Consider the following 27,615-nt stretch of genomic DNA (forward strand, 5'->3'; position numbering starts at 1 on the left):
CCTTCCTCCTCGGAGATGCCACATTGGCCTTGCAGCAAATGGCACCATGGATACACCCCTGCCAAGAACTGCAGCTGGGAAAGGAGGACAAGTGATGAAAAACACACACACAAGTACCTGTGAAAGAGTGATTATATTTCTATGCCTTTATAGCAATATAATACTTCATATCAGATTCGAAAACATACTTCCAAATATTTTAAATTACCTGTACACCTAAACAGCCTGGTTATGGAACAGGAATGCCATGTTGCTGCTCACTAAAATCCTTGAATTGCCAGTCCCACAGCAACATAATAAATGCCCAGAATCCCAGGAGCTTTTGTTTAGCTCTGGAAACAACACACTCAGATAAAGCTCATTTTATAAACACTAAAATTGCATTGCAATATCCATGTATATGTATATATATATGTATATGTATATACACCCATACATACATATATATATATATATATGAGAAGAAAAAACTTCTAACTTTCATAAATACATCATACATAAAATAAGCTCCCAAAATACATTCATGCATTTGCCCATCTAAGATCCCTGCTTGTACCCAAGGTGTCTAAGCTGGGAAGGGCAAGGCCTGGAGACAGGCTCGTGCTTGCAGGTGGCTCCAAACCCAGGTGAAGGTGTTGGGGCAGGGCTGGGGTTAAATCCCGCATCAGTGGGTCTAATCCTGCCTCCCTAGAAAAACAGGGCTCTCCTGCATGCCCCATCAAAGCTGCACCAGCTGCCCTTCCACAAGCACCAAAAGCCACCATCCATCTCGCCCTTATCACTTTTAGTTTTTCCAGCAGCTGCTAGAGATAGAAACAGAATCATTGAATGGTTTGGGTTAAAGATCATTTTGTTTCAATCCCCTGCTGTGGGCAGAGGCATCTTCAGCTTGATGGTGAAGTTTTGCTCAAAACCCCAGCCAAGCTGGCACTGAGCAATTCCAGGGATGGGGCAGGGGGTGCACAGTGTGCCCCAGCACTCCTCAGGGGCTGGGAAACAAGGGTTTGGAAGCAGAGAGCTCACCCTGTGGCTTTGCTGGAAGGGGATCTGTGAATGGAAGAAGCTGCTTTCCTCCACTGACCTGACTATCAACTCCACTCCCAGCAGCACCATCCCTGCCTGCCACAGGAACACTCTGAGGGTCAGCCCTCTGCTAATGAAGGAAGCAAATGCCCATCCTGTGTGCATCTGTGGAAGCATAAATACACAGAATATAAAAAAACATCTACAGAGCAATTCTGAGTGGGAGCTGGCAGGAAGGAAGTGCAGTTGTGCAGCTCAGGGCTGCAGGTGCTGCCCTGTGACCACGGTGACACCAGGCAGGATTCCAGGGGCTCCCTGTGCCCCCCCGGGGATGCACCTGCACCCTGTGGCTGGCTGCACACCAAGCACCAGCCTGGCCTGATCTCCACTCAGAGGGCAGCCAGACTCACATGTGCCCCAATTCCTCTTCTGCCCCTCAGAAAGGTCCTGATCCATATTGCAAGAGCACATTCAAAGGTCGTTTTGGGAACGCTGCCCTCCCTCCCTGCAAGAGTTACAAGCCAGCATCCCCCTTCCACAAGGCAGACCCGCCCCTCAGGCTACTGGTCTAGAGACAAACTAAATTCAATCTTTCTGTTTACCCAAACCCACTGTCTTTACAGAACAACCCAAGATAAACATTGCATAGATCTGTATCTCACGCCTTCCCACGCCCAGCAAACAGCAAGAAGTTCAAGTTTTGCACAGTACATTACAAAAGGCATCACTTTTAAACCACACAAATAAAAAAACTGAAGTGTCACCACGGTGTAAACCCTGCAATGAGTGAGGCAGTGAGTGTACAGTGCTTGGCAGCTCTGGGAATGACTGCCTGTAGTGTATTGATGGATTTGCTAATCAAATCTCCTCTCCCAGTAATAGGAACTTGCATAATGAGAGGAGCTGCTCCTGAACAGAGTGATTCTGTGTGCCGTGGGAAGGAGGAGGACACTGCCAGGGCTGTCTGCTTTGCATGCAACAGTTCAAGGGCCAGTGACCCCTTTGCAGTGCAGACTGCAGAACAGCAGTGCTCCTCCCCAGCTTGGAAGTCCCAACAGGAGCTTTGCTACAGTTGGCTTTACAATTGAGATATTCAATACAGTTGGCCCAGATCCTCTGGTGGTTTAAACCCCACATGCTCCATTGGAGTTACCAGTGATTACTTCCACAAGTGGAGAACGTGGTCCTGGCTTGTCACAGACACAGAATAAAGCTACAGTAGCCCTTTCTTTAAATAAAATTAAATAACTGCACGTGGCACCAGCGCACAACTTTAAATGTGCTTCTGCTGTTAAGAAAATAGCAAAGCACACCAGTGGTCACTTAAATTATTTATCTTCAACTAAAAAAAGAATAAAAATTTAAAATATTACTGTTGATTTAAAAACCCCTTGGGAAACTGCATAATGTCTTCTCGTGGTGTTTCTCAGTTTGAAAAAGTCTCTTGCATGTGGACAGCACTATATATCCTCTTCAGCTGGCAGTGAAGGCTTGTGCTCCTGGAGGTCTCTGCTGCCATTTTCAGATGCATCCAAGCTGCCTGGAGGTGACTCGGAAGGTGGAGGTTTGTAGAGTAAACAGGCCACTATAAAGAAGGTTGTCCCGAGCACCTGCAGCCATGGAGACACCTCATTACTCTCTGCTCTCCCCCAAAACCACCCCACATCTGCAATGAGCTTTGCTGAGCAAGCTTTAGGGAGGAGGAGATGTTGGCCAGCCTGGGAAGCAGAGCAGCACTGAGAGCCAGAGGGGGTAAAAATCTGAATTTAGCCAGCCCCATAGCAATGGGAATTTGGAAAAGTTCAGCCCCACACAGACACCTGGAGCACAGTGCTGCATGAGCCAACACTGCCTCAGCCTTTTGCTGGAAGGCTTTTGAAAACCCCTTTATCACAGCAGCTGCTAAACACTACTAGCTAGGGCAAGTGCTTGTTTGGGAGCAGTTAAAATTATGGTTTTCTGCTAATAAATAAAGCCCACAGCTCTAAGCTCTCTTATTTTCTAGCAGTGACTGGGGAATGGTTATTTACAGCCTGCCCACAATACCATCCCTCACTCTCCCTAATACACTGCACTTGGATATTTTACTCCATTTCTAGCAAAAATCACTTTGTTTGCTGTTGGAAGGAGGTATTTCATATGGTGCAATAGAAGCTGTAATCCTAGAAAATAATGGGAATTTAACAGAATGATGGTGTCTGGAGCACCATTACCCGATGAGAAGCTACCAGGGCTTTTGCCTTCCCTGAGAAACTTCTTGTGTGAAAATTTAATTTTGTCTGGGGCTGGGCCAGATCAGGGCAACTCAATTTTGTAAAAATCTTTCCCAGAGCAAAACATTATGTCCTAGAAACCTGTCTGCTTTACCAGGGAGTGGAGATAAGCAGCAGCATCACCTTGTAGACCAGTCCAGCGACGAGGGTATAGCGGCTCATGGCTGAGTTCTGGTACACGTAGCAGGAGCCCTGCTCCCCACACTGGTCCTGCCACAGCAGGCAGGATTTATCAATCATGGAGCCAAAGGCAATGGGGCCAGGGATGCCTCCTGTGGGCAGAGAGAGAGGGCACCTTCAGTTTGGGCAGCACTTTGCAGAAAAGCACCAAGCTCTGATGATACCATGATTAAGAGAACTCATCCTGCAGCATCCAGAGCTACCAGGTATCAAAAATATGCTGGATTTCAAGATTTGAGAGTCCAGCAGGTCTTTTGGCCATCCTGACCTACATTGTACAAGAGCCAAAAGACACTCACAGGAGCTTCAACACCTCTGCTCCTTTTCCTTAAAATTAGAGCACATTGGCAGGACACTGAACCTGTCACCTGTGATATGTTACAGAACCCTCCACTGAGTTTGTAAATCACATGCAAAGGGAATTAGGTTGTCCTGAAAGGCAGCAAAAGAAAGAAAGCATCCTCATTTTCAGCAGTGTGTGTCCTACTCCCTTCTTTTCCAACCCAGTGTGTTTTATTCCTGGGTGACAGAACCACCAGACCTTTTTGGTGTTCAAATTCCCTCTGCTCCATACCTAAGGTTCGTACCACAATCCACTGGATCCCGAGTGCAAAGGACCTTTGTCTGTCAGAGACACACCTGGGGAGAAAAAGGGGTTTGTTTAAAAATGCTGCCAGGCTGCATCACCTGCCTGCTTCACAACTCCAGGTCCTTGGAGTTGTGCTCACCTGGGACCTGCAGCTCGCCTGGGACCTCCATCCCTCTGGAGATTTAGGGTCACCCCAGTGCAGAGTCCCTCCACCCCTGCTGTCAATGTATCCCATGTGTGTATCCCATGTCAGAGGACAAAGCTCCCAATGCTGAAATTTCCTTTCCCAGCTAGACTGGGACAGGAATTAGTCCTGATGTCTCCAGGCTGCCATCACCTCAGTGGTTCCCATCACACCTTTCCCATGCTTGATCCAGCAGGAAAAAGCAGAGAGGAGGATATTGAGGCTTCCTGCAGTGCTGGCAGAGGACAAGGCCATCCCTGCTTACCTCAGAGTGGCAGTCAGGGCAGGAATGCTGCTCAGGAAGGTGAAGAGGATGACCACAAATATGAAGCACAGGAGCAAGGGCTTTTTGGCACAGGAGGAGGTGCATTTCCCTGCCTCTGCTTTGCCAGAGCCAGGCAGGAGGGCATTGTCAACACAGCTGCATTCCTGGTAGACCTGGGAAAGAAAGGCTGGTGGGGGCTCTGCTGAGGAGAGTGGGGTGACAGTCAAAGCTTTAAAAATAAGAAATTCAGGGAGGGCAGAAAGCAGCTGGTTAGACTCCCAGAAGGAAGTAGAAATCAAGCCGCATTTTTGACACACCTCTGTTTCCAAACAGGAATATCAAGCAAGGGAAATTAACTCTGCCAGGCAGCTGAGTATCACCTCTACCCTCCCTAAGCCTTCACCTGACTCCATGGGCAATGTGCTGGAAGGATGAGGAGCTGCATCATGTTCATCCGAGACCCTAAAGGAGCACTAGGACAGAAATCAGGGGCTTACCAAGCTCCCCGCCTGCCTGGGTGATTTTCCACGGATTTCAGCAGAGTTTGACCCAGAATGAGGCAAAGATGATTGTACACAATGAGAGAAGCAGGGTGACCTCAGAGTACCTCCTGCCTTCATCTCACATGGTACCTGAGAGCATCCACCCTGCCCTGCCTGATTTTGCACTGATTTGCAGCAAATCTCAAACCCATATGAGCCAGCCAAATCACTCAGAGATGTGCCACCACCCTGTTCATGCACAGTGCTCCCAGACCTACCTTCTTGCCATTCCTGAGGTTTACAGACACACTTTTGCAGCCAGCGTGGCAGGGGGAGTAGTACATGATGCCATCAGTGCCACAGACAGGGCTGTAGGTGCCCTGCAGGCAGCCACACTGGGCATTGCAGGCTGCTGTCAGGTTGAGGTGCCCACCTGGCAAAGCACTGAGGGAAACACAGGAGCAGTCAGTGAGCAGCTCTTCACAGGAGGAAATGCAGAGAGGAAGGGACAGTGGGAGTTGGGATGGATCCCCAGGTTTGGAAAGGCTTGCATCCCACCAAATTTTAACCATGCCCTGGAACTGTCTCTCCCACAGCTACCCAGGCAGTTTAAGTGACCAGCTCTTAGGGTGACACTTCCATTCAGAGAGGAGATTCCCACTTTTGGTCCAGTTTACCCCACTGGAGAGAGATGGGGGCTGCTGCAAAGGCAGCTGAAGGGTGGAATATCTCCCACTCTGGTGCTGCTGATCTTCCCTCCCTTACTAACTAGGGAGCCTCTTCCATAAACTCCATCTCACTGCAAAACTCAGGACATCTATTTTCTGTGTCTCACACAAAAAATCTATTTTCTGTCTCACACTCTGGTGTGAGACACCAACTTTCAACACCAACACACCCACACACAACTGCCACCAGCACTGTGTGAGTTACCCTGTTCTGAGCAGATCCCCTCAGGACAGACAGACAGACACACAGACAGACAGACAGGGTGGTTGTTGTTACCTTCCATCGTACATCTGGGTTACTCCTGCCATGGGCATGTTAGGGCAGTGGATAAAAAAAATGAAGATGGCCAGCAGACTTGACACTGTGCAAAGCAAACACAGCTTGATGATTCCTGAGCAGCGCAGTTTGAGTTTATTAACGAGGAATCCTCCCAGGAATGTGCCTCCCCCTCCGGCTGGCACCACCAGATAACCTGGAAAGGAAGAGGAAAAAAACCCCACAAGTGAGTTTGGAAATGTCAGCAAGGAGTTTTCAGGTTTGAATACATTAATTGCAGTGTATTTTGCATATAAATGACTCCTTGCTTTCTGTGTGGCTTCTTGGTGGGAGTTCAGTGGATGCTGCTGTAGTGGGTGGTCCTGTGTAACAGCTCAGGTAATTTGGCATGAACCTGTTAAGGCAGCTTTTCCTACCCAGAGATCTTACAACTGGCTCTTTGAGGAGTGCTGATGCTTGTTGGACACCATTCCTGGGTCTATGTTACGGCACTTGGGTGAGGATCTCCCAGTTTTTGGATGCTATTTCCTCCAGCTCTGACATCTCTCTTCAGAGGAAATGTTTAGCCAGTGTTTCCTGGTGATGCACTAGGAGGAATTACAATTATTTTGCCTTCCTCTAGAGGGTAACAGATGGCTACAGAAGTGACACATTTCCTCCTGATGTCAGTAGACGCAGCTCTGGAAATGCACTGGGTGTAGGTGTGCTGATAGGAAATGATCCCATCCAACAGCTGAAGGGGATAACCAGTCCATAATCAAACTGCAAAGCATCTGTCTCCATTCTAAATGAGCTAAAAGTGCTCTTCTATTTGTTGGCAAAATGGGAAAACATTGCAAAAACATGTTTTCCTTACCAAAAAAGGTGGCAGCTTCAGAGGCACTTAAACTGAACTGAGACTCCAGGAATTTGGGTCCAAAGGTGGACATCCCAGCAATCAGGGTTGCTTCAGTTGCTCCTGCTAAGCAGAGGAAGATGAAGGTGGGGTTCTTCAGAAGTAGCAGCACTGACCTGGGAAGGACAAATATATTGGAATTGAATCACAGATTTCAGGCACATTTTGATTTCAGATCTTCCAAGTCAGAAGGATCACACACAGCATCCCATCATCCTGCAACTCTGAAAGGAAAAACACCAAAAGGAAGATAATTGGGGTTGAAGGAGGTTTTCCAGTCAATGACACAGAGTACATGTGTGTAACTCACACTAAGGGCATCCACAACTTCTACATGGATGATTTCAGCAGGAATTTTCCAACATTTGGGGTCAGGCTGAGTACTTTGTCTGTTTCAATGGGGCAATACTGAGCGGACATTACTCCTCACCAAATCTCCATCATTTCAAGGTTTTATTAGTGCCTGTTGGCAGATATCTTGGGACTCCTGACTCAACCAAGAGCAACATCCTCACATACACACGTTACTTGTTCACCCACACTCTCAGAACAATAACAACCTCTGATAAGCAGAGATGTTTTGTAACTCAGGGGAAATACCAAGCAAGCCTTTCTATATGGAGGAAACACCTCCAAGACACCTGAAAAACAGAAAGCAATCCTTCTGCCACAATCTAAGCCCAGTTTTACTTGAAGCTTAACGTATAAATTGAGTAACTCCATTTTACTTTGACCCACTGGGATTTAGGAGAGAGCCACAGATATGCCTGAGAAATTGCCATGTGTCATTTATATGCAGATCCAGCAACAATTCCATCCCTGAGATGCAGAAAGGCCCTCAGGCACAGGGAATGGTCTCAATTATCTCTCACTATCTCGGATATTGGACTAAGAGGACTGACATTGATTCTCAGGGGATGTTTTGTAACCAGTTTCAAATTCTGCCCCATGACTTCCCCCTAGCCAAGCCCAGGCCAGTGCCATGGGTTATCCCATTTGTGGGATGGGCACAAATCCTGCAAGAGCCATGCCATGGGATGCTCACAGAGCAGAAAGGCACAGTCACCACCTCCTGCTCTGGAGACGTGCTGAGGCTCACAGTCAGATTTATGCAACTTCACTCACATGGAGAATTTCATTACAGCAAAAGAACAAAGAAGCTGAAAGACAGAAATGCCACACATTCCTACACTTTGATTACAGGGGGCTTTACACTGCCTAACTCTTGGGATTAGTTTAATGTACTATTTTATTTTCCAGATTTTTTTGACTGTGCTTTATTTAGAAGCATAAATTTTAATATTTTAGTGAGAAAATGCTTGTAGATCTTGTGGCTGAGGCAGAAAACAGACAGTGCTTTCACCTTTTTACAGAGAAGAGTAAAAGAGAGTGCTCCCTGCACTAGTGTGACTTTGTACCCTCTGCCCAACAGTTACAGGCTGGACTTGCAAGTAGGAAAATGCAAAGGCATTCTTTTCAGCACTAAGAATAAGGATTTACTTAATCTGTCTGAAGGCAGAAGATGTAGTTGTGAGGAGCTATGGCACATAAAACCTTACCAAAGACAGCACAAACCTTTTTATTACATCAGCAGGACTTTAAACACACCCAGAAATCACCTAATTCTTGAATAGCCTTGGCAGTGCTCAGCTCTTGCAGCCAAAGGGATTTCAGGAGGCCCAGCACTGCAGAGAAGAATCCCACCAGCTAAAAAAGCTGAGCCTCCAAGGTTTTACTGATATGGGCACACACAGGAACTCTTTCTCACATAATGGTTCTCTGAGCAGGGTGGGACCACCTGCATGATCAGAACCTGCTCCTCAGAGCATGGCATGCTCAGAACACCTCAGATAAATGGATATTATCCAATTTTACAGCATGTGAATGGGGGCTTTTCCAGCAAAAAGTGACACCCACTGTCACCAGCACCAAGGGAACAGAGGGCACCACATGCACCCCACAGGAACATGAACCAACCTCCCTTTGTTCCATTTCATGGCTTTTCTAAGTCCCACCCTGCACCTAATCCAGGAGTGATCAGTGAAATATCGACCACAGCTCCTTGTGCTGAAGATCAGGGCTTGCCATGCCAGGCAGTGATCCTCACAAACTCCACCCTGCTGCTTGCAGGGACAAAATCTCCCGTTGGTACAGCTCTGCATGCCCTCCCCTCTGTCAGAGTCCCTCTGCTCTGACAACAATCATATGGAAGCAGAGAAAGAAAAATGCTGTTTTATCGGGCCTTTTCAACACAAGAGTTAATACAGAAGTGTCTCCAGGGCAGAGGATTAGGCTGTATGGGCTGCATTCCTGTAAGCTCTCAGGCAGCACTGTGAATGCAGCAACTCATGAACCTCACTTAGAAAGGACCTGATGGCATGGAACAGTATTTTATTTCATCAGTATTTCTGCTTATCTTTGTGAGACTGTTACTGCCTGTACTGTGAGAAAATGTGTGGCACACAGTCCCTGACCAAGACAAAAGGAACAGGGAATGTTCTTTGGCCTCACCCTCCAGCCTGGTCCACGTGTCCCCAGGAGCTGCCTGCACAGATGGGATCTCCTCCTTAATGCAAGCTTCCAGAGCAGAAAGCCTTGAAGGCACTTCCCTTTCATTAATCAAAACCAGGGACCACAAAAGTCTGTTGGGTTCCTGCTTTGCAAGTACACTGAGGTCTGGACTGGTCTGAATTCCCTGATACAAATTCCCACCTTTGCGATTTATTATTCAGAAACAAGGAGTGAAAGATGCTCCTGGAGGAGGATTGTCTCTGTTCCTGCTGTCAGACAGCAGAAACAGTGGGAGCTTTGCTCCAGACAAGCAAGAAAAGCATCAAGCACTGAATATCATCCCTCTCTGCTGCCCTGTTTGTGTTGGTTTTAGCCAGAGACTTATCATTATTTAAATGCAGGTTTTGAATTCAATTTCCGTGAGCAGAACAAGCCGTGACCTCGGAAAATGGCACCCAGTCAAGAATGCCATTTAATAACAGCACTGGAGTCTGCTCAGTGTAATATTCTTCATACAACTGCCTTAACCCCTGGTAAACTTCCTACAAAGTCTCCAAGCAGTTCAGATGGGTGTGAGTCGTTGTGTTGACACAACACAGCTCGACTGGTGCTGAAAATTCCTGTTCTGAGCACCTGTTCTGCCTCCATCCTCCTCTGCCAGCACAACAAAGAGCATAGCTAATGCTCAGAAGTGATTGCTGGCAGCAGCCTGGGGTTTAGCAACATCTTTGCAGGGAGCAGCCATCACACATGGATAAAATCTCCTCCCTAAAAACGGTCCTGGGAGAAATAAAAAAAAGAAAAAGGAATATCTCAGTGGTGACAGATCCCCTTATTGACAGCAAACTCCAAGTGGAATCAATATTCAGGTATCTCTGCAACATCCAGAGTCTCCATGCCAGCTAACCCCCTGCAATAAATAAAGCAGCACCTCTCCCCCTGCCCTCCATTTCAATACAACTCAGCACAACAAAAAAAAAAAATCATAAAATATTTTAAAAATCCATAACAAAAATATGTTGTTAAAAGATCACATTCTATTTTGGCTCTTGCTTTGTTCCCATCACAGAGCCGAGCAGCAGCTCAAGATTAAGCAAGTTGCTGTGTCACTGCCTTGCTGGAGAGATAAGAAGTAGTAATATATAAAAGGTGGCTGGAAGATGTGAAGGGAAAAGAAAAAAAAGGAAACCAAGAATAAAAGAGAAAAGGAACTGAAAGTTACAGTGTAGTATATTTTGTTCCCTGGCTTTGGAAGGGAGCTGTGAGAATCACAGGGCCTGTTTCATCTCGTTTCTTATTAAAAATGACAAAACAGGGATCTAACTCAAGTAAAAATAGAGGAAAGGAATAAAGCCTTGAGGGGTTGGGGAGGAGGAGCTGTTGGAAACACGCAACTGGGCCAGGTGAGGCAGAAATAATGCTGCTGGGGAGAAGGAGGGAGCTGGCAATGCCTGGGCATCTCCCTTCACCTAAAGCTGGGCATCAAGCCACTCTCAGTGAAACTCAGTGTGTGGCACAGCACTGCAGGTGGACATGAGCTTCTGAAAACCCAGATGGGACCAGCCACTTGTCCCCTGCTCCCCCATGGGACCCCCAGCACCAGCTCTAGCTCAGCCTCTTTGCCAAGAGCTCCCAGATCTTGATAGGACCAGGCACTTGGACACCTGCTCTGCAAGAAAGTGTCATTGCCTGAAGAAGGGCAACACCTTGGAGCTGGCAGGGCTGAAGGAAGCTCAGCTCGGGCTCATCACTCTCCCTGCCCTTTGCAGGGCTCCCTAAGCTCTGTGTGGGGTGCTTTTCTCACCGAGGCAGGTCTTTCACTGTTTTCCCAAAGTCTGGATCCAATGCTTTCTTGTGGCTGCCATCCTTCAGCTGATGAGCCTCAGACACCCTCATGACGATGTAGCGCTGGGACCCTACATGAAAAATGAGAGGCAAAGGGACGAGGAGTGTGTCAGACACAGGGCATGGATGCCACTGAAATCATGGATTTACAGGGGGAAAACCCAACATGACATCCTCCCTCCACCAACAGCTGCAAGGGACAAGCAGTAACAGAGGCAGATGGGGTGAAATCCATTTAGGAATTCCAACTTAAATGCAGGAAGCTGTTCCTTTGCTCCCAGGTCCCCAGCTAGACACGTGCAGGAGGATGGATGGAAGCCCCAGGGTGAGAGGAGCATTGTGCAGTGCCAGCCCCAAATCCCAAGGCCAGGAAGGAGCACTGTGCAGTCCCAGCCCCAAATCCCAAGCCCAGGAGGATTCCCCGTACCTGGGAGGCGCTGGGGGTAGCCCAGGATGGGGATGGAGATGAGCAGAGAGGCAGCTCCAGCCCCCAGGAAGCCGATCCACCAGGCCCCCACCCAGAGCGTGTTCTCTGGGGCCATGTCAGTCCTGCAGGAAGAGAAGCCAAAGGGACAAAGGGACAGAGGAGATGGTTGGGGACAGAGCAGGGCAGCCCTGCGGGTCTTGCCCTGAGGCTGGCAGGGGCTAAAGGGTCATGGGGGTGACAGCAAAGGACACTGAGTGATCTGATGGGGATGCCATGTCCTCCATCCCTCCTGTCTCAGCACAACACGAGCCCAGGAAATCACACCATTCTCATCATTCGCCTCACTGCTTTTCAGCTGTGCTTTGAGGGTTGCAAAGATCCTTACTCCACCCCAAAAACATCCTTTGCAAAAAAACTGGTGGAAATAACTCATTTCTTCCCCTGGAAACCCATTCCCCCTTTTTAATCCATTCATCCGGCCTAGTAAATGGTGTCCCTGCCTAAGGCAGAGGGGTTGGAACTAGATGATCATTAATGTCCCTTCCAACCCAAAGCATTCTGTGATTCTGTGATCTACCAAAGAGCCTGGAAGGAAAGAAGAATAAATCACAAATATTACAAAGCAAGGAGGGACTAAGCATCCTGGTGGGATGGCTGGGAGGGCGAGCAGCACTGCTGGGAGCACCACCTCATCAGGGAACTCATTCAAAAAATCCACCTGCTGCTCACAGCCTCATTAGCACAGGCAGTGCAGCGTGAGGAAGGATTTAAGCCGACAGGTTTGTCAGCAATTTCCCCTCAGCAGCAGCACTAATGCAAACCACCCTTCCAGCCTCCCTGCCTGCAGACACACCACCCAACACCCCAGGCACGCTTCCACCCAGCCACCAGCTCATTGCTCCAGATCATTGGTATTATTTTTTTTCTACCCCAAAGGAAACACAGAGCAGAAAGGGAAAGGAACAAGATTTTTTTTTAACGACTTACTCTCTGCCAATTTCAGTATAAATATTTAGAAACATTCCTCCTACCAGATAACCCGCTGCAGGCCCAAGGATTGCAGCAGTGTAGAAAACAGCTGAAAGGGAAAACAAGTTGTGTTAGACAAGGTCAGCCAGGGATGCCCAGTGTGATTCCCTCCTGGATGCAGGATGCTCGGCCTCTGGCTGCCTCACACCCTTCCCACTAAACCACCAAGACACAAACCCAGATCCTTCCAACAAGTTTTCCTCTCACACTTCTGTTCCAGGGAAGCTTTTGCATCCAACCTGGGAAGTTTTATAGTATGGGGCAGGTAAAACTGGTTCAGAATTAAACCATATTTAGCAGGGATGCTGCTGAACCCATTGCAAATCCTGACTGGCACAGCAATGAGCAGCAGGATTCTCTCCCCACTGACAACACAAAATGTCTACACTAAACACAGCGCCAGTGGCACTTATTTCAGTTTGCTGTTTAAACCATGACACATGGAAAGATCAACTTCTGATGATCTCCTTGTGATCTCCTTCCCACACTACACAGCCTTCTGATACAGCATGGGCAGACAGACACATTTTGAAATTGCTAAAAGATCACCCTTTTGGCACTTCCACCAACAGGCCTGTGAGTGTTTGGCAGCTGCTGAGTGACCAGCGATGCAGAGGAGTGAGCTGAGCCTCTTCTCCTGGCTGTGCTTTGCTCCAGCAGTAGCTGAGCAGCCCAGTGACCATCCCTGCTGTGCTGAGGCCTGAAGGGATGATGATCTAAAGATTTACATCAGATATAAATGATGGTGATAAAACACTGGCACAGGCTGTCCAAACAGGTGGTGGATATTCCATCCCTTGACAAGGTCAGACTAGATGTGTCTCTGAGCTGAGTTGAAGGTGTCCCTTCTCATTGGAATAGATGACCTTTAAAGGTCCTTTTGCCCAAACCATGCTGTGATTCTGTGCCCCTTTGCACGGATATGGGGTATGGCCTCACGGCTGTCTGCCAGTGATGCTAATGCCACATGGCTGGCCCCATGCCAGGAGCAGGAGGCACTGCCCACCTACAGGGCACAAGCTGTGGGAGGAAAAATACCCAACCGAGCTCACAGTTTTCCTCCTGGTAAATAATCAAAACAGAGCCACATCCCTCTGAGTTCCACCTTGCCCCTCAACTGGAAGAAAAGGTTAAGTAGTGTCGGGAGAGGTGCTCCCAGAGTGGACTGGGAGATGATTCTTGGGGTCTCCAGCTGGTCAGAGTGACTCCAAGTTGGAAAGTCTCTTTTCCCAGCCCAGCAGTTGAAGAAGGAGTCAGAACTGTTCATTTCTGGGTCTCAAGGTTGTTTATTGTATCTTATCTATAAAATTTTTTCTCCTGACCTGCTGAGGTCCACTCAGCAAGACAGTCAGAGGCACTCTGCCTGCCCTCGGGGCAGTGTTATCTTTTTATACTAAAAACTACATGTACAATATTTGCAATTACTTTCCAATACCTATCACCTATGTTAGACAGTGAGCTTGGTAATTGTTTTTTCCAAGGGCTAAATCGAAGGCACAGGGGTCTTGGGCTCTGTGCCAAGGTCTCCGAGCCCCCTGCCAGGGTCTCAAGCCCTCCAGAGCAGCCAGAGGAATTTCCTGGGTTCCCACAATGATGAAGGACCATGACCTCTCCCTCCCTCCCACCACCCTGCTGCTAGCTAAAGGGCTGGAGCTGCCCTTCTGTCACAGACATCTTTTAATGGAAAATCCTTTCCTTAGGATTTTTCCTCCTGAGAAGCTGAGAGGCCCCAGGAACAAAATGTAAACATTGATTATCTGCTGCTGTGGAATGCAACAGGTGCATCTGTGATTGTAATGGCCAACCACAGCCCAGCTGGCTCAGACAGAGAGTCTGAGCCACAAGCCTTTGTTATCATTCATTCTTTTTCTATTCTTACCTAACCTTCTGATGAAATCTTTTTTTCTATTCTTTTAGTATAGTTTTAATGTAATATATATCATAAAATAACAGATCAAGCCTTCTGAAACATGGAGTCAGATCCTCGTCCCTTCCCTCATCCTAAGCCCCCTGTGAACGTGGTCACACCCTTCAGCCCCACTCACCAATGTACACAGGGGAGTAGTTGGTCTTGACGTTCTCATCCAAGTAGGTGACGCCAAGCGTGTAGAGCGGCGTGGCTCCCATGCCGTGCAGGAACTGCCCCAGCATGAAGACAAACCTGTAGCCAGAGAGGCTAGAGGCGGCCTGGGAGCAGGGCAGGCTCTGGTTCGCCCCGCAGACGCCCACATGGGCCGCCGAGCGCGCCTCGTAGGGGCCCGTGGTGAAGTGTGGCAGCGCGAAGAGCAGGGAGCCCAGCCCCATGAGCAGCACGCCCCAGCCCAGCCAGCGGGGCTTGTGGCCGTTGCCCCCGAAGTAGCTGACGAAGGTGAGGCAGACGCAGGCCGCGATGTCGTAGGAGCTGGCGATCAGCCCGCTCTGGTAGCTGCGCAGGTCGAAGCGGCGCTCGATGGAGGTGATGACGGTGTTGATGAAGCCGTTCACGGTCATGCCCTGCAGGAAGGAGGCCGCGCAGAGGAAGAACAAGACTCCTTTGGATGTGTTGCAGGGCTGCAGGCAGCCGGGGGTGAAGGCCCCCCAGCCGCAGGCCAGTTCCTCCCCTTGGGCAGACACGTATTTGATCCCTTCCTTGAGCGGCGTCTGGTCCTGTGCCGGGCTGGGTGTGCAGAGGGGCTCAGCAGAGGAGTCTGAGGGGCTGGGAGCCCCTGAGGGGCTGGGGGCCCCCGAGGAGCCCACGCCATTGCTCAGGGGGGTGCTGCAGCCATCGCCCTCCCTCGCTGTGCCCAATGGCCGGCCGGCCTCGCCGCCATGAGGGGATGGGCGGGAGAAGTCGAGGGGCTGAGTGAAACAAAAGCCATTTTCTCTGGTGGAGTTCTGGGGCATTGCCATGAACGGGAATGCAGAGTCTGGTGGCACACTGAGGTGGGCTGGTGGCCAGGGTGGCTCTGTGGGGCAGCAAGGAGATGCAATGTCCAGGAGATGCAATTTTCAGCACTTACTTCAGGAGGGAGACGGTGAAGGTATGAGCCAAGACCATTCTGATCTGTGCGAAGAGAATTTTTACATGCCTTTATACAAAACAATGCTCAAACCCCTCAAATATTCTTATTTTTTTTTCTAAGACGTATAAGCATTTCACTGTGCAGTTTACCTGGTCACATGCCTTCCACCATGGGATGTGCTGGTACCTCAGGTGTCAGGGCATCACTAACATTACAGAAAAGAACAAAACATTCAAGAGCCTTTAAAGAAAAGCACCTCTAAGGCAGTGTCCCCACCAACTGAAGCCCCCTATCCCTCCCCTCTGATAAAGACCTGCATCCCCCTTCTTCCCCCTGCAGAGAACAGCCCACACAGCTACAACTTTCCCACTGCTAGAAGTCCTTTGGTCTCTCTTTCGCACTCTGCCAATAACAGTTTATAATTATCCTGAAAAGTTTCCACAGTCAGATTGATTTTATTCCAAGCCCTCAGATCTGTTTACAACTATTCAGTAAAATCCTTTCTATAACTAATTAGACTACATGCCATTTCAGAGCAGGCTGGAGGGCAGAGGCAGCTGACTCTAACCTGATTACCAATGCAGACTGCCTTCTTTCACCCTGTTCCTGTGCGTTGCACCACCTGACCCTGCCAGCAACCAAGAGTATTTTTCCTTAAATGCCTTGGCTGAACTATAAATGATGAAAATAATAAGGTTCTCCCTTGAATACTGGTCTTAAACATGCAACAAATGCTAAGCAAGAACTGTTTAATAAGAGAGCATCCTCAAAGCATCCTGTATTTCTCAGTAATTTTGCCAATATCTGTTTGAGAGCTTCCCATAAAAACGTTCCCCCTGAGATGACAGCCTCATCATCATGGAAGTGGAAAAAAGGGCTTTTTTTTCCCTGATAAAATGAACTATGTTCAGATGACTGTAACCTGGTAATATTGCAACCCTTGGTGAAGACTTTAATACTTATCTGTGTGTTGCTGTAAAAAAATGATCGACATTTGCTAAATAGATGTGTTTCTCCGCACCAGTAGGTCTTGCAGGCACTGGGGCAGGAGGACTTGGCAGAAAGTGATGCTCAGATCACCACCAAGGTGCTGCTCCTACCCCAGAAGGGCAGGGGGGGACAGCCCACACGTGCTACCAAATCTTAAACATTCATGTCAGGAGTTTACAACACGTGTTTACAACACATCTGGTCAAAGTATTGGGCTTCATAAACAAATGAGGTCCAACTTTCACTTGCAAATAACTTTATCTCAATTACCCTGTCTGGGGAGCAGTGTTCATGGACTATTTCCTATTTCAAGCTCCAGATTCCAGCAGAGATTTGATGACAGTGCAGGGCAGGTGAGCCTGGCATCACTTCGCAGCTCCACACTGGACTCCTCCAGGTAACTCCTACCTTAGTTGGCTGAGTACAGCCAGGTAACTTTGATCTGTAAAGTGTAAATGCAAAAACTGACTGCAGGGGTGGAAATTTTGCTGCAGAGACAGACTGCTGTAATGTGCTGGCACAAAAAAATGATGCCTTGCTGCAAGGCTCTATTTTTTCCACTTTTTTTGCCTCTCCAGTGTTCTTATGACTCTCACAGCTCTAAATCTGTTTCTCATCTTTGGACGCAATATTGGAAGCAATAAATAAGCCTGCTTTAGCACTCTGTTAAAGTCAGGAGTGATTATTAGGTGCTGAATCAGGCTCTAAGGGGCGGAATGGTTCATACTCATGTAAATCAAACGCCTCCTTGCACAGCAGCCAGGGCTGCAGCTGCACCCTCCTCCTCCTATCAAACTTGTATCAGACTCATGTCTGATGTTACACTTGACTGCACTTGTAAAGAAGGTTTCTTGGCTGGGGATTGATTTTGCTCTCACTGATTTCAGCAGATAGAAGCAGCACATCTCTGTTATTACCTGATATGCAAGCAGGAGCCCTGAGCTCCCCAACCGGCCCAGCTTCACCCTGGAGGAAAAACTCCTTTAAACACTGGGATCTCTCCTTTGATACCTCATGAATTTATATTGCTATTTTGGTATTTCATGAGTCAGGAGAGAGGTTACAGCTCTTCATCAAAGGTTTTATTTCCTTGGTGGCAGCGGTCTGGGCCACCAGACCCAGGTGACCACATCATCCCCTCTTCAACTCCTGCCACTGTTAACAGCAAACAGGGTGAAACATTTCCAAGAAAGCAGCCAGCCTTTCCTCCAGGCAGCAGATGTTTCCCCCCACTCAGAAGCTTTCTCAGCCCCAACACCCCCTCCTGTTCCCATCCCAGTGGACCTGGGCTAATGACTGGTGCCCAGGTGCTGTGGGCAGGGAGCCCACTCCCGCTCTGTGCCGCCCCCCAGAGCTGCTTGGCACCTCCTGAAGAATTTATAAACTGGCTGTGACACCTTCACTGTGGGTATCAGCTTTCACAGGAGCCATATGCCACTTCAGAGGACAAAATATAATCTTCAGGGGAAAAAAATCCAAGCAACTTCATGCACTTCCTAATCATTCATATTCTTCCGAGCCATCCATTTATTGCCTCCCATTCATCTCTGTTTTTAATGACTCAGCGGGTGATTTCTTGCTTACACTGAATCAGTCCCAATGCTATTATCTCTCTGCCATAGATTTCCTCATTTTGCCTCAAGATTTCTACTTTTTTTTCCACTGTACAGCTGGTTCCAGAGTGCCAACATTATCGAGTCAACACAGCAGAAGTAGCAAGGCAATGAAAGCATATGATTTGTATTTCCTGATGAAATCTGTAAAGACTTCCCCCCCCATAATATTTAGCATTAAATCAATAGTAAAACTTACAAGCTTTTCATCAGGTGATCATTTAAAAAGTCACAGGACCAATTAAAAACATTTTGTATTTCTGCCAAGGACTGCAATGAGATTAATGTTGCAAATTAACTCATAACTGACATGCAAAATAATCCCATTTGCTGAAACATGCCCAATAATAGTTAATCTTCCCTTCCACATTACGGTTTTTTGACTTTTATATGGTATTATTGTGGCAAATAACATCAATACATAACTTCTGCTTTCCACAGCTGAGCACAGTTTATGAGTAGACTTAGCCTTTTTTTCAATTCTATTGCATACATGGAGATATTTCCTAATGAACAGGGGTAAGGGATTAAAAATGATCAGGAAGTGTACTGCAAACAGGATAAGAGCAGCCCCAGGCAATGCTTGGTGGCTGTGATGGGTGTCCTCTATTTTTATTTTCCTCAATGTGTGAGCAAGCCTGGAATTACTGATCAAGTACTTAGAATCTGATCCATATCCAAGTCCATATCCAAGTAGCAAGCTCATATTACTGTAGCAAAGGATAAATTAATCTGGGTTTGTCCATTTAACTTCTCTTGGTAGCACACAGGGAATTTTCCTCGGAGAGTTTGGCTCCAGAGGATTAGCAGCACTCCTTCTGTCATGGCTGATAAACACCATATGGATCAAGTGTAATCCACTGGCTGCTTTAGGAGTGGGGAAGCCTCCAGAAGTGAGATAAATCCACGTCCCAGTCCCGTGAACAGGGCTTGTCCTTAGGGCACTGGCTCAGTGCAAGGGAGATAAAAGCAAGAATGGGATGAGTGAGTTGTTCTGAGTAACACTGAGCTGGTTTCCTGGCAGCTGAGGAACTTCACCCAGCTCACACCAAGTGTAAACATTACATTTTTAGCCCAATTTTTCAAAGCATCCCTTTGGATCAGCAATACAGAGGATGCTGCTGTTGTGGGATTGGCACGAGGACTGGACTGGAACGTTTGATAAGCAATTCCTGTGGGAACAGTGTGGTCCTGCACACATGGAAAAGTTTCAGGAATGAGAAACATACCCAGAGAGCAGCCAGCTGACCATGTACTGAATGCTGTGCTCACCATCAGTGCTGCAGGGCCAGAGGGAGGATGAGGGAGGAACTTCCTAGGAATGGAGGGCAATAGGAATATCCTGACTCATCCCTCATGTCAGAGACCAGCTTTTACATCATTAGACCTACTGGAGTCTGAAACATGGAAGACAGCAGCAAAAACTGGCTTCAAGTCATCACATGAGCAAGGACATATTTATAATTACATAAATTCCAAACAGTAGAGCTTAGCACTCACAAACCCTTTGTATGTTTTCCAAGTGCTTTCCATTCACTGGGAAATTATTGCAATATACGCAAGGAATCAGGAAGGTGGCTTGGATAATTTTCAATTAGCTGCTCGAAAATGCTTTGAAGATACATCTAGCCAGATTTTCTGAGTCTATTTACTTGTTCCAGCTTATCTGTGCAAATACAATTGGCAGCAGCTGCCTCAGAACATCTTTAGAAACTTGCAGTGCCAATGTACAGAGCAGATTTAACCCGGACATTGCTTTTTGCCATAGCACAGATTAACCAGACAAAAGGGTCTTTTATGCTATAATTCCTAACTTCCCCCTCCCTAATGCCACTCTTGCTTTAATGTCTTTTTGCTACCCATACATTTGGCCAGTGCTGGCATAGCACTGTGCCTTCCATCACTGCCACTGCCCATGGAGCTGGGTGTTTCCAGATACACCACCAGCATTTTCCCAACCCCTAGCCCTGCATGGTGTAATTTTCCATCATTTGGATTCTTACAACTCATTAAAGAATGTTACATATTCAGCACTTTTTCTGCATGGGCTGCTGGTCAGCTCTTCCCAAGGATTACCAGTTAGTTCCTACAGCTGTCCCTTCTCTGTTTCCAAGCAGAAGATGCAGACTCAGGCAAATCCTTTATGATGTAAGAAATTAAACGAAATTAGCAAAACCCAAATAAAGAACACGAAACACGTGATTCTCTGGTGCTTCTAAAGATAGAAGCACTAAAACGCAAAAAATGCAACATCCTGTGTTACACAACTCAAGGATGCTGAGAATGGATGGATTTCAGAATAGATGTGTTTCAATAATAGATGTATTTCAAATAATAGATGTATTTCAATATTATTGAGACTCAATAATCTCATGCTGACATTTACCATGGTTTACAGGCACTTACACTTTTTTATACTTACGGTTTGACCAATATGAAGGTAGAAACAAAAAAGAAAACCAGATGGAATATTAGCATGAAACTACCTAGAATTCACTTTTTCTTGAGACACAATTGCTTTCCAGCTCCTCTTCTCTGCACTACAGGGACTTTCTGGGGAAAATTACATACTACAAGGTCATTTTGCTCTACCAGCCAAGGACAGAGCTTGAGCTTTCTATGACAAATACTCCAGCTTAGCGCTGTGTTGGTGGGCTGGATGCCCACTCATTCAAGTCCAACCAGACAACACAGAGCTCAGTGAAGTACATTAGGAGAGCTAAAATCATCACAGAAGAAGAAACTTGCTGTTCATCAGCACCTCCTGCAACACTCACCATGGGACAACATGAGATGGGCAGGTGGAAACACAGAGCCTGGTGAGAGCAGCAGAGACACACACCAAGGATTCAGCTGAGGGAAGGGCATTTCCCCACAAATCCTCCTGTTTTTTAAAGATCAGCAAGTAACAGCTTCCCCAAACAGCCCAGGGAGCCTGAGCTCACCGGTGCACACCGCTTAGCCTGGATCTTGTTTAACATCCAGCGATGCTCCCTAATCCTCTTAGGTATTAGTCTTGAGATTCCTGCCAAGCAGGGGAACAGCAGAGCCTCCCAGACAGCACTTAAATTAACTCACTGCTTGAAATGTGCAATGCTTCAAAATGCAGCAGAACTCCAGCTGTTCTGCTTTGGTTAACCTCAGATTAGCACCTTGGAGGTCACTGCGGCGTGCAAAATGCAAAGTTAAATCACCTCCATTTCTGTGCCTCAGGTGACTCCCTAGGAAGCAATTCTGCTCTAGGACTGCAATTTTTTCTCTCATAATGACTTGTTTAAAGCTAAGTACCTAATCTGAGTTAGACATTCCTATTGTGTCTCTGTTGCCAACTGCAAGGAGATCATCACACTCAGCTTACCCACAGCCCTCAAATCTCAGAACTGCAGAATGGTTTGGCTTGGATGGGAGCTCAGAGACCATCCAGTCCCTAACCATGGGCAGGGACACCTTCCACTATCCCAGGCTGCTCCAAGCCCCATCCAACCTGGCCTTGGACACTTCCAGGGGTGCAGGGGCAGCCACAGCTTCTCTGAGCACCCTGTGCCAGGGCCTCGCCACCCTCACATGGAATAATTTCTTCCTAATATCCAACCCAAAACTACTTTCTTTCAGTTTGAAGCTACGCCCACTTGTCTATCACTCTGTGCCCCTGTAAAAATTCTTTCTCCAGCTTCCTTTAGGCACTGGAAGGGGCTCTAAAGTCTCCCCAGAGCCACATTTTCTCCAGACTGAACAACCCCAGCTGTGAGAGCCTGTATTCCCAACAGAAGTGTTCCACCCTCAGTCCTCTCCCTGTCTCCACAAGGATTATTTTGCGTTGCTAAATCACCCATTATTGCAGATATGATCTGGAGAAGGAACAGGTACACAATCATATTTCTGTTGGATTAGCTGAGGCTATTACTCCCAGCTTATCCTGGCCTCGTGTTGGCTACCACAACAGAAACAATATTTGATCTAGCACAAAGCCAGATGGTGCAAAATTAACCCATTCAGCACAAATCTGATGTGGCACAGGGAATTTGGTCCAGCACTGGCACAGGCTCACATGGCTGTAAGACTTCTGACATGGCATCTGCAGCCTCTGAGTTTCCTGATACCAAGTACTCCCCACCCATCCCCTAAAGATGACCTAAATAGGCGTCACACTTCATTTTATTTCATGCTTTTAGATAAACAGAATGCCATCTTGCAGATAATTTGCATTTGCTCATGCAATACCCTAGATCTTGCCAGGCTGTGGTACATTGGGGGATTTCTCTGAAGAGGGCAGATCCCTATTTGTGTCACTGAGAGGAAATGATGAATACTTTCAAATGGATGACTTATCTTCATTCTCTGACTCAAAATCCCACAACCAAGAATCAGAGCAGCTATGAAATGAAGGGCAGGAACTAAAACCAAAGGGGAATTGGGGCAGAGCACAAGATCAGCACAGTGGCCTCTGCCACCAAGGATGGGTGGAAGAAGCCAACCTGGAATGCTCCCTCCCTTAGAAACCTCAGACTCATTCCAAAGGCAGCTCCTTGTATCACAAGCTCCAACAGAGGGTGCAGCAACATCTCATGCAGAAAGGCCTGAACATCTCAAGCATGATGCCCACAAAGCACAAGGGGTTTTAAATGGGCAGGTGCATCCTGGCTGTGCTGTCCGTGCCTGCTGGCTTCTCCCATGGCTGGATGCCTCTAAATAAATAAATAAAAATCCACTCTGATCAGAAGAGGTGAGACTCCACCAACTCCTTTGAGAGGTGGAAAAATGCTGAGCCATATCCTTCAGCACTGAGAAGCCCAGCTCAGTATGAAACAGCAATTCTACACACACACATCCACATCCACACCAAGGGACAGAGACAGAGATGTTCAGAGGTGAGTGCACACACCCTGCAAGCACCACAGGCCCTGCAGGCTGCCACATCCTTCATCTGACTGGCTGAGATTCTGTTTCCTACTGGGCTTTTAAAGCAAAAGAATATTGAATTAAAATTTCAAACCTGATTTATTTGGAATATGGCAAGCTAAAAAGATTGATGCAGTTTTTCAAGGAGAGGCTAGGAGACAAGAAAAGTCTAAAAGAGCTCAAGACCTTCAGATATTTCGGGGACTTTTTATTTCTGTGTCATGGGTTGCTACCATTTATCAAAACTCTAAAATCTAAATGTTTTTTTTTCCTCTCTTAATCCCATCCCAAAAAATACATTCCTATCACAGAGGATATCCAAAGCACTTGAACTGACAAATATGAAGCTATAAAAATGACAAAAAGTACTTTTTCTTGGATTTTTTGGTTCAGCCAGAATATTACAGATTCAAAGTATTTTTTAGGGAAAAAAGTGTTTGATCCTGCTTTCTCAACATAGAAATGACTCCCTAACTCCTTCAAACCACCAGCCACAGTTAACAAAGCTTGTCAGCATTTCATTTTTCTTCTTGAAGCAACCAAGCCAAGCTGTGGGAGCTCCAGTGACTGAAGATTATTGATGCCATACAGCAATAGGCCATTAACAATAGCAATTAAATTCAGTTTTATTGTAACTCTACAGATGTCAGTGAAGTAGCACAAATGAATAAAGGGGACTTGACTGCTCCAGGAATTTCAAGAGCTGCTGGAAAGGATCAGCAGTTTGCTGAAGGAGGTGAACCAGGATAAACAGAGTATTTCCCACTGCTCAAGCTCATTTACAATCTAGAGGTGGAATTGACAGTATTTCTGGCAGCAGCAACATTGCAGAAGCCCAGGTTCAGGGGTACTTCTGCCTGAAGAGAGATTTAAGGTTAGAACAACAGTGCTCTGCTAATAATAAACACTTCACTGCCTCATCACACGCTCTCCTCTGCACTCGAGAGAGCTCTGACATAAAATCCACTGAAGTTAGCGGCCCTCTCTGAGCACTTGTCTACGATCACTTATCCCATCTCTGAAGTGGGGTGGATGGTTTTGTGTGGGATTCACAGAGCAGATGAAGGCTCTGGCTCTGTGGGAGCGTTTTCCCCGGACCATGTGCGCAGGAACTCTTTGTTCTCCAGCCCCGCGTCCAGCGGCTCGCACGCCACCGGGTCACTCGGGGCCAAGATGGAACAAAACTAATCCTGTGGTGGGGAGCTCTAGGAATAAATCAGGGCTGAAAAGGGAGAGGAGAGAGGCTGCAGGAGAGGAGATCCCACAGGCACACAGGGCTGGGATAGCTGGGCGCAGGTGCAGGGAGAGCCACGCTGCCACTGACTGTGGACAAAGCCCCTGATCCTGCCTGGGGCGCGCTCTGGGCTGCTCCAGCTCCCAAATTCTGCTCCTCTGCACAAGGATAAGCCCCTCACCAGACCAAGACAATGTGATTTTTAACTGTGCTGGGGAAGCACAGCACCCTTCAGGGTGGCCAGAGAAACCCAGGCCAATGCAGTTAATTACATCAATAACAGCCTGTGCATGGTTGATAACTCTTACTGTTGCCTTAACAGAGACCTCAATTCATTAAGCACAAAATCCAAAGGGGGAATCTCTCCCCTGAAATCATACCCAGCATCTCACTAACCCACCAGGAAAAAGCTGCCAACTCTGTTCCGTGGGTGCAGAGTCTTGCAAAACTTTTCCACCATTCACTGTGATTATGCAAGATACAAATGTCCCAGGCTCTGAATAACCACCTTACAGGCAACACCTCAAGGAACACATGAGGAAGACAAGGAACCCAAATGGTAAAGCAGAATGTATGGTGACCTGCATATTAGCACTTTCATCCGTGGAAAGTCAGGATTCTGGGCTTGGCACACCAAATTAAAACAAAGAAAGGTAAAATAAGTCCTCAGTGATGCGTTTTGGGGTGGACTGAGCAAAACGAGCAGCATAAAACAGAGCAATGATTCCCTGCTACTGCAGGGTGTAAAGCCCCAAATGGGAGGGCAGGATCCTCCCCAGCATGTTCCGTGCTGCAAAGTCACACACACAAAAAAAAGATTAAAACTGCCTGGAGGAGTTTGCAGTCATGAGGCTCCCGAGCAGCTGGATGCTGATCTCCCTAAGCCGGTGGGTATTTCTTTTGTTAGTGGCTGATCCCATCTTCCCCCGTGCCTGCAAATCTCTAATCTCTGTAAAGACTTCCAGCGAGTGCTTGCTCAGGTAGTTCCTGGTGTCGCAGGCCAAGAATATCCAACCCAAGGAGGAATCGCTGCTTCCCAGGCTCATCTCTCATCCCAGGGTCACACTTCGTGTTCCTGCCACTGTCACCGAGCAGGTTGGCCCCGTGGGCAGGAGAACTGCAGGGACTGCCAGAGGAGTGGCCGCTTCCCAGGGCTCCAGGTGGCTCCTGTGACACCTGAGCGCCTCATCACTCACCGCAGGGCTCTGATGGAGTCCTGGCAGGGCAGGTGGCTCTGATCTGTCCCCCCAGCCCGCCCAGGGCACAGAGCTGCTGCTTCAGTTTCCGACCACTTTTGGCAGTTTGCAAGCCAGACCTCTTTGCATATAAATAGCTACATTTTTTTTCCTTTTCATTATTTGACTAACTCGTTCCACCCCCAGCTTCAACCTTTCTCGCGTTTACAAGAACTCTGACACACTTTTCTGAAGATCTCCTTTGTGATTATTTCTGCCTCAAATGCTATTTTAGTGTCTGTTTTTACAACCAAGTGGCACTACAGAAAGCAAGAGCCCAGAAATATATATGTATAAAAAGAGGTGCCAGGCAGGGATAACTTCAGGTTTGTAGTGTGTTGCTTGGTAAAATCAAACAGACTATAAAATGGTAATAAAATGTTAATGCAACAAACTCATGTGATTAAGGTCCACTTGCGCTTTTTAGGCTCTCAGAGCTGAAAAACATGGTTTTATTACAGCAGCTTTTGATTTGTATATTCTGAACAAATGGGTTATAAAAGTAATATAGGGCAAGTAACTAAAGTGCTCTGATTCCACCAGCATCCTGCCTGCTACTAACTTCAGTTCGGCGCCTGTGAAACTGATTAGTTTATCATTAACGTAACATTTTTTTCTTGTAGTAAGGATCCCGCCATGCCACTTTACTACCTTCCCCTACTTTTAAAGGAAATGAGCATCTTTTAAATTTTCTATAGCAAGACATCACGCTACAAGGAAAACCCCAAACCGCAGTGATTCAGTCCGAGCGCTGCTCCAGGCAGCAACGCAGCCTTGCAGCATCCTCTCAGACCATCGCAAAGCGGAAAACCTCAATGATTTGGGGCCATTTCGGTCACTCTCCCCTCGTGATATCCACCGGGCTGTTCCCAGCCACCAAAAGCTCCCAGAGCGGGGCTGAGCCCGCTGTGAGCTCCGCATCCCCATCCCCATCCCCATCCCCGCGCCCTCGGGGCTCCCCCGCAGCCGCGTGGGCACCGCCCGGCAGGTCCTGCCCAGGCTGGGGAGGCTCTGCCGGCCATGCCCCGGTCTCGCATTTCTCCCCGCACCCCGTGCCCGCGGCAGTGCCCGCTGCGATGCCCAGCGCGATGCCCGGTGCCCGGTACCTGCTGCCGCCGCCGCTGCCCGCGCTCCGCCGCCTCCGCTCGGCGCTGAGCGCGGGGCCGGGCCGGGGCGGGCGGAGCCCTGACGGACGGACAGACAGACTGACAGACAGCCGCTCCAATCGCCGGCACTGCCGCCGCCCGCCGGGCCAATGGCGGGAGGGACGGGAGGGATGCGGGGAGAGCGACGGGGATGGGAGCTGGGGAGAGGGTTCTGTGTCTGGGGCAAGGAAAGGAGGAGAGGGGTGGGGGAGCGAGAAGAGAGGGGTGAGGAAAGAGCAGGGATAGGGTTTCGGTATCACATCGAACCCTGCTCATTTCCCAGCCCCATGCGCACCTGCAGCCTCGCAGCCGCCAGGGTCTATCCCTCCGTGCACCCCCGGCGGGCTCATGGGGAAATTCTGGGATGAATCTCTGCCCCAGACCGAGGGAAAATCAGTGCTGCACCAGCGTGTTAGGCGGCAGAGAGCAGCGACAGGACTTTGCTCTTCCCTCCAGCTATTGCTGGTGCAGAAGGGAAAGTGGAGGAGCCGGTGCAGGGCATTATTGAGCCCGGATAAACACGGCTGTCGTGGCACTGTCTGCATGGCAGGCTGGGCATGGCTGAGTTAATGATTGCAGAGTCAACCGCTCCAGATTTGAGGGAGCTGAGCAGGAAAGCTGTGGGACACCCCAAGGCCCCTGCATTTGCATTAATACGTTTGTTTGGGCGTTTTTCTTTGCTTTTTGGGGACTCGCCGTCACAGTGGTTGGTTTGAGGCACAGAGGTGGCTCTTGAGCAGTTTCACAGAAGTGTCTCTGGATCAGAATCCACACCCGAGCACTCCACAC

The 27,615-nt window shown here is 48.0% G+C and overlaps 1 protein-coding gene across 2 annotated transcripts; it reads right to left on the reverse strand.

Annotated features, from left to right (window-relative positions):
• Positions 1–127: 127 nt before the first annotated feature.
• On the reverse strand, positions 128–26,838 carry SLCO4A1 (solute carrier organic anion transporter family member 4A1). 2 transcript variants are annotated; one of them, XM_063172530.1, is made up of 12 exons: positions 26,788–26,838; positions 14,754–15,751; positions 12,667–12,757; positions 11,680–11,801; positions 11,212–11,323; positions 6,858–7,012; positions 6,002–6,197; positions 5,275–5,440; positions 4,515–4,687; positions 4,051–4,115; positions 3,420–3,568; positions 128–2,633 (listed from the first exon to the last, which is right to left on the reverse strand). In XM_063172530.1, the coding sequence occupies exons 2-12, from the start codon at positions 15,595–15,597 to the stop codon at positions 2,484–2,486; spliced, it is 2,223 nt and encodes a 740-aa protein (XP_063028600.1). In that variant the 5' UTR covers positions 15,598–15,751; positions 26,788–26,838; the 3' UTR covers positions 128–2,483. The 2 variants fall into 2 exon arrangements, with proteins under 2 accessions (XP_063028600.1, XP_063028601.1); XM_063172531.1 differs by lacking the exon at positions 26,788–26,838 and adding an exon at positions 15,860–15,917.
• Between the last annotated feature and the right edge of the window lie 777 nt (positions 26,839–27,615).

The sequence above is a fragment of the Melospiza melodia genome, chromosome 19 (assembly GCF_035770615.1).
Source record: "Melospiza melodia melodia isolate bMelMel2 chromosome 19, bMelMel2.pri, whole genome shotgun sequence".
Classification (NCBI taxonomy): domain Eukaryota; kingdom Metazoa; phylum Chordata; class Aves; order Passeriformes; family Passerellidae; genus Melospiza; species Melospiza melodia.

Excerpts from the sequence above, each read along its gene's own strand:
- SLCO4A1 (XM_063172530.1), bottom strand. The coding sequence starts at position 15,597 with ATGGCAATGCCCCAGAACTCCACCAGAGAAAATGGCTTTTGTTTCACT. Across the intron at positions 5,441-6,001 it reads ACCCAGATGTACGATGGAAG|TGCTTTGCCAGGTGGGCACC; the intron begins GTAACAACAACC and ends TGTTTCCCTCAG. Across the intron at positions 4,116-4,514 it reads GCCCTGACTGCCACTCTGAG|GTGTGTCTCTGACAGACAAA; the intron begins GTAAGCAGGGAT and ends TTTTCTCCCCAG.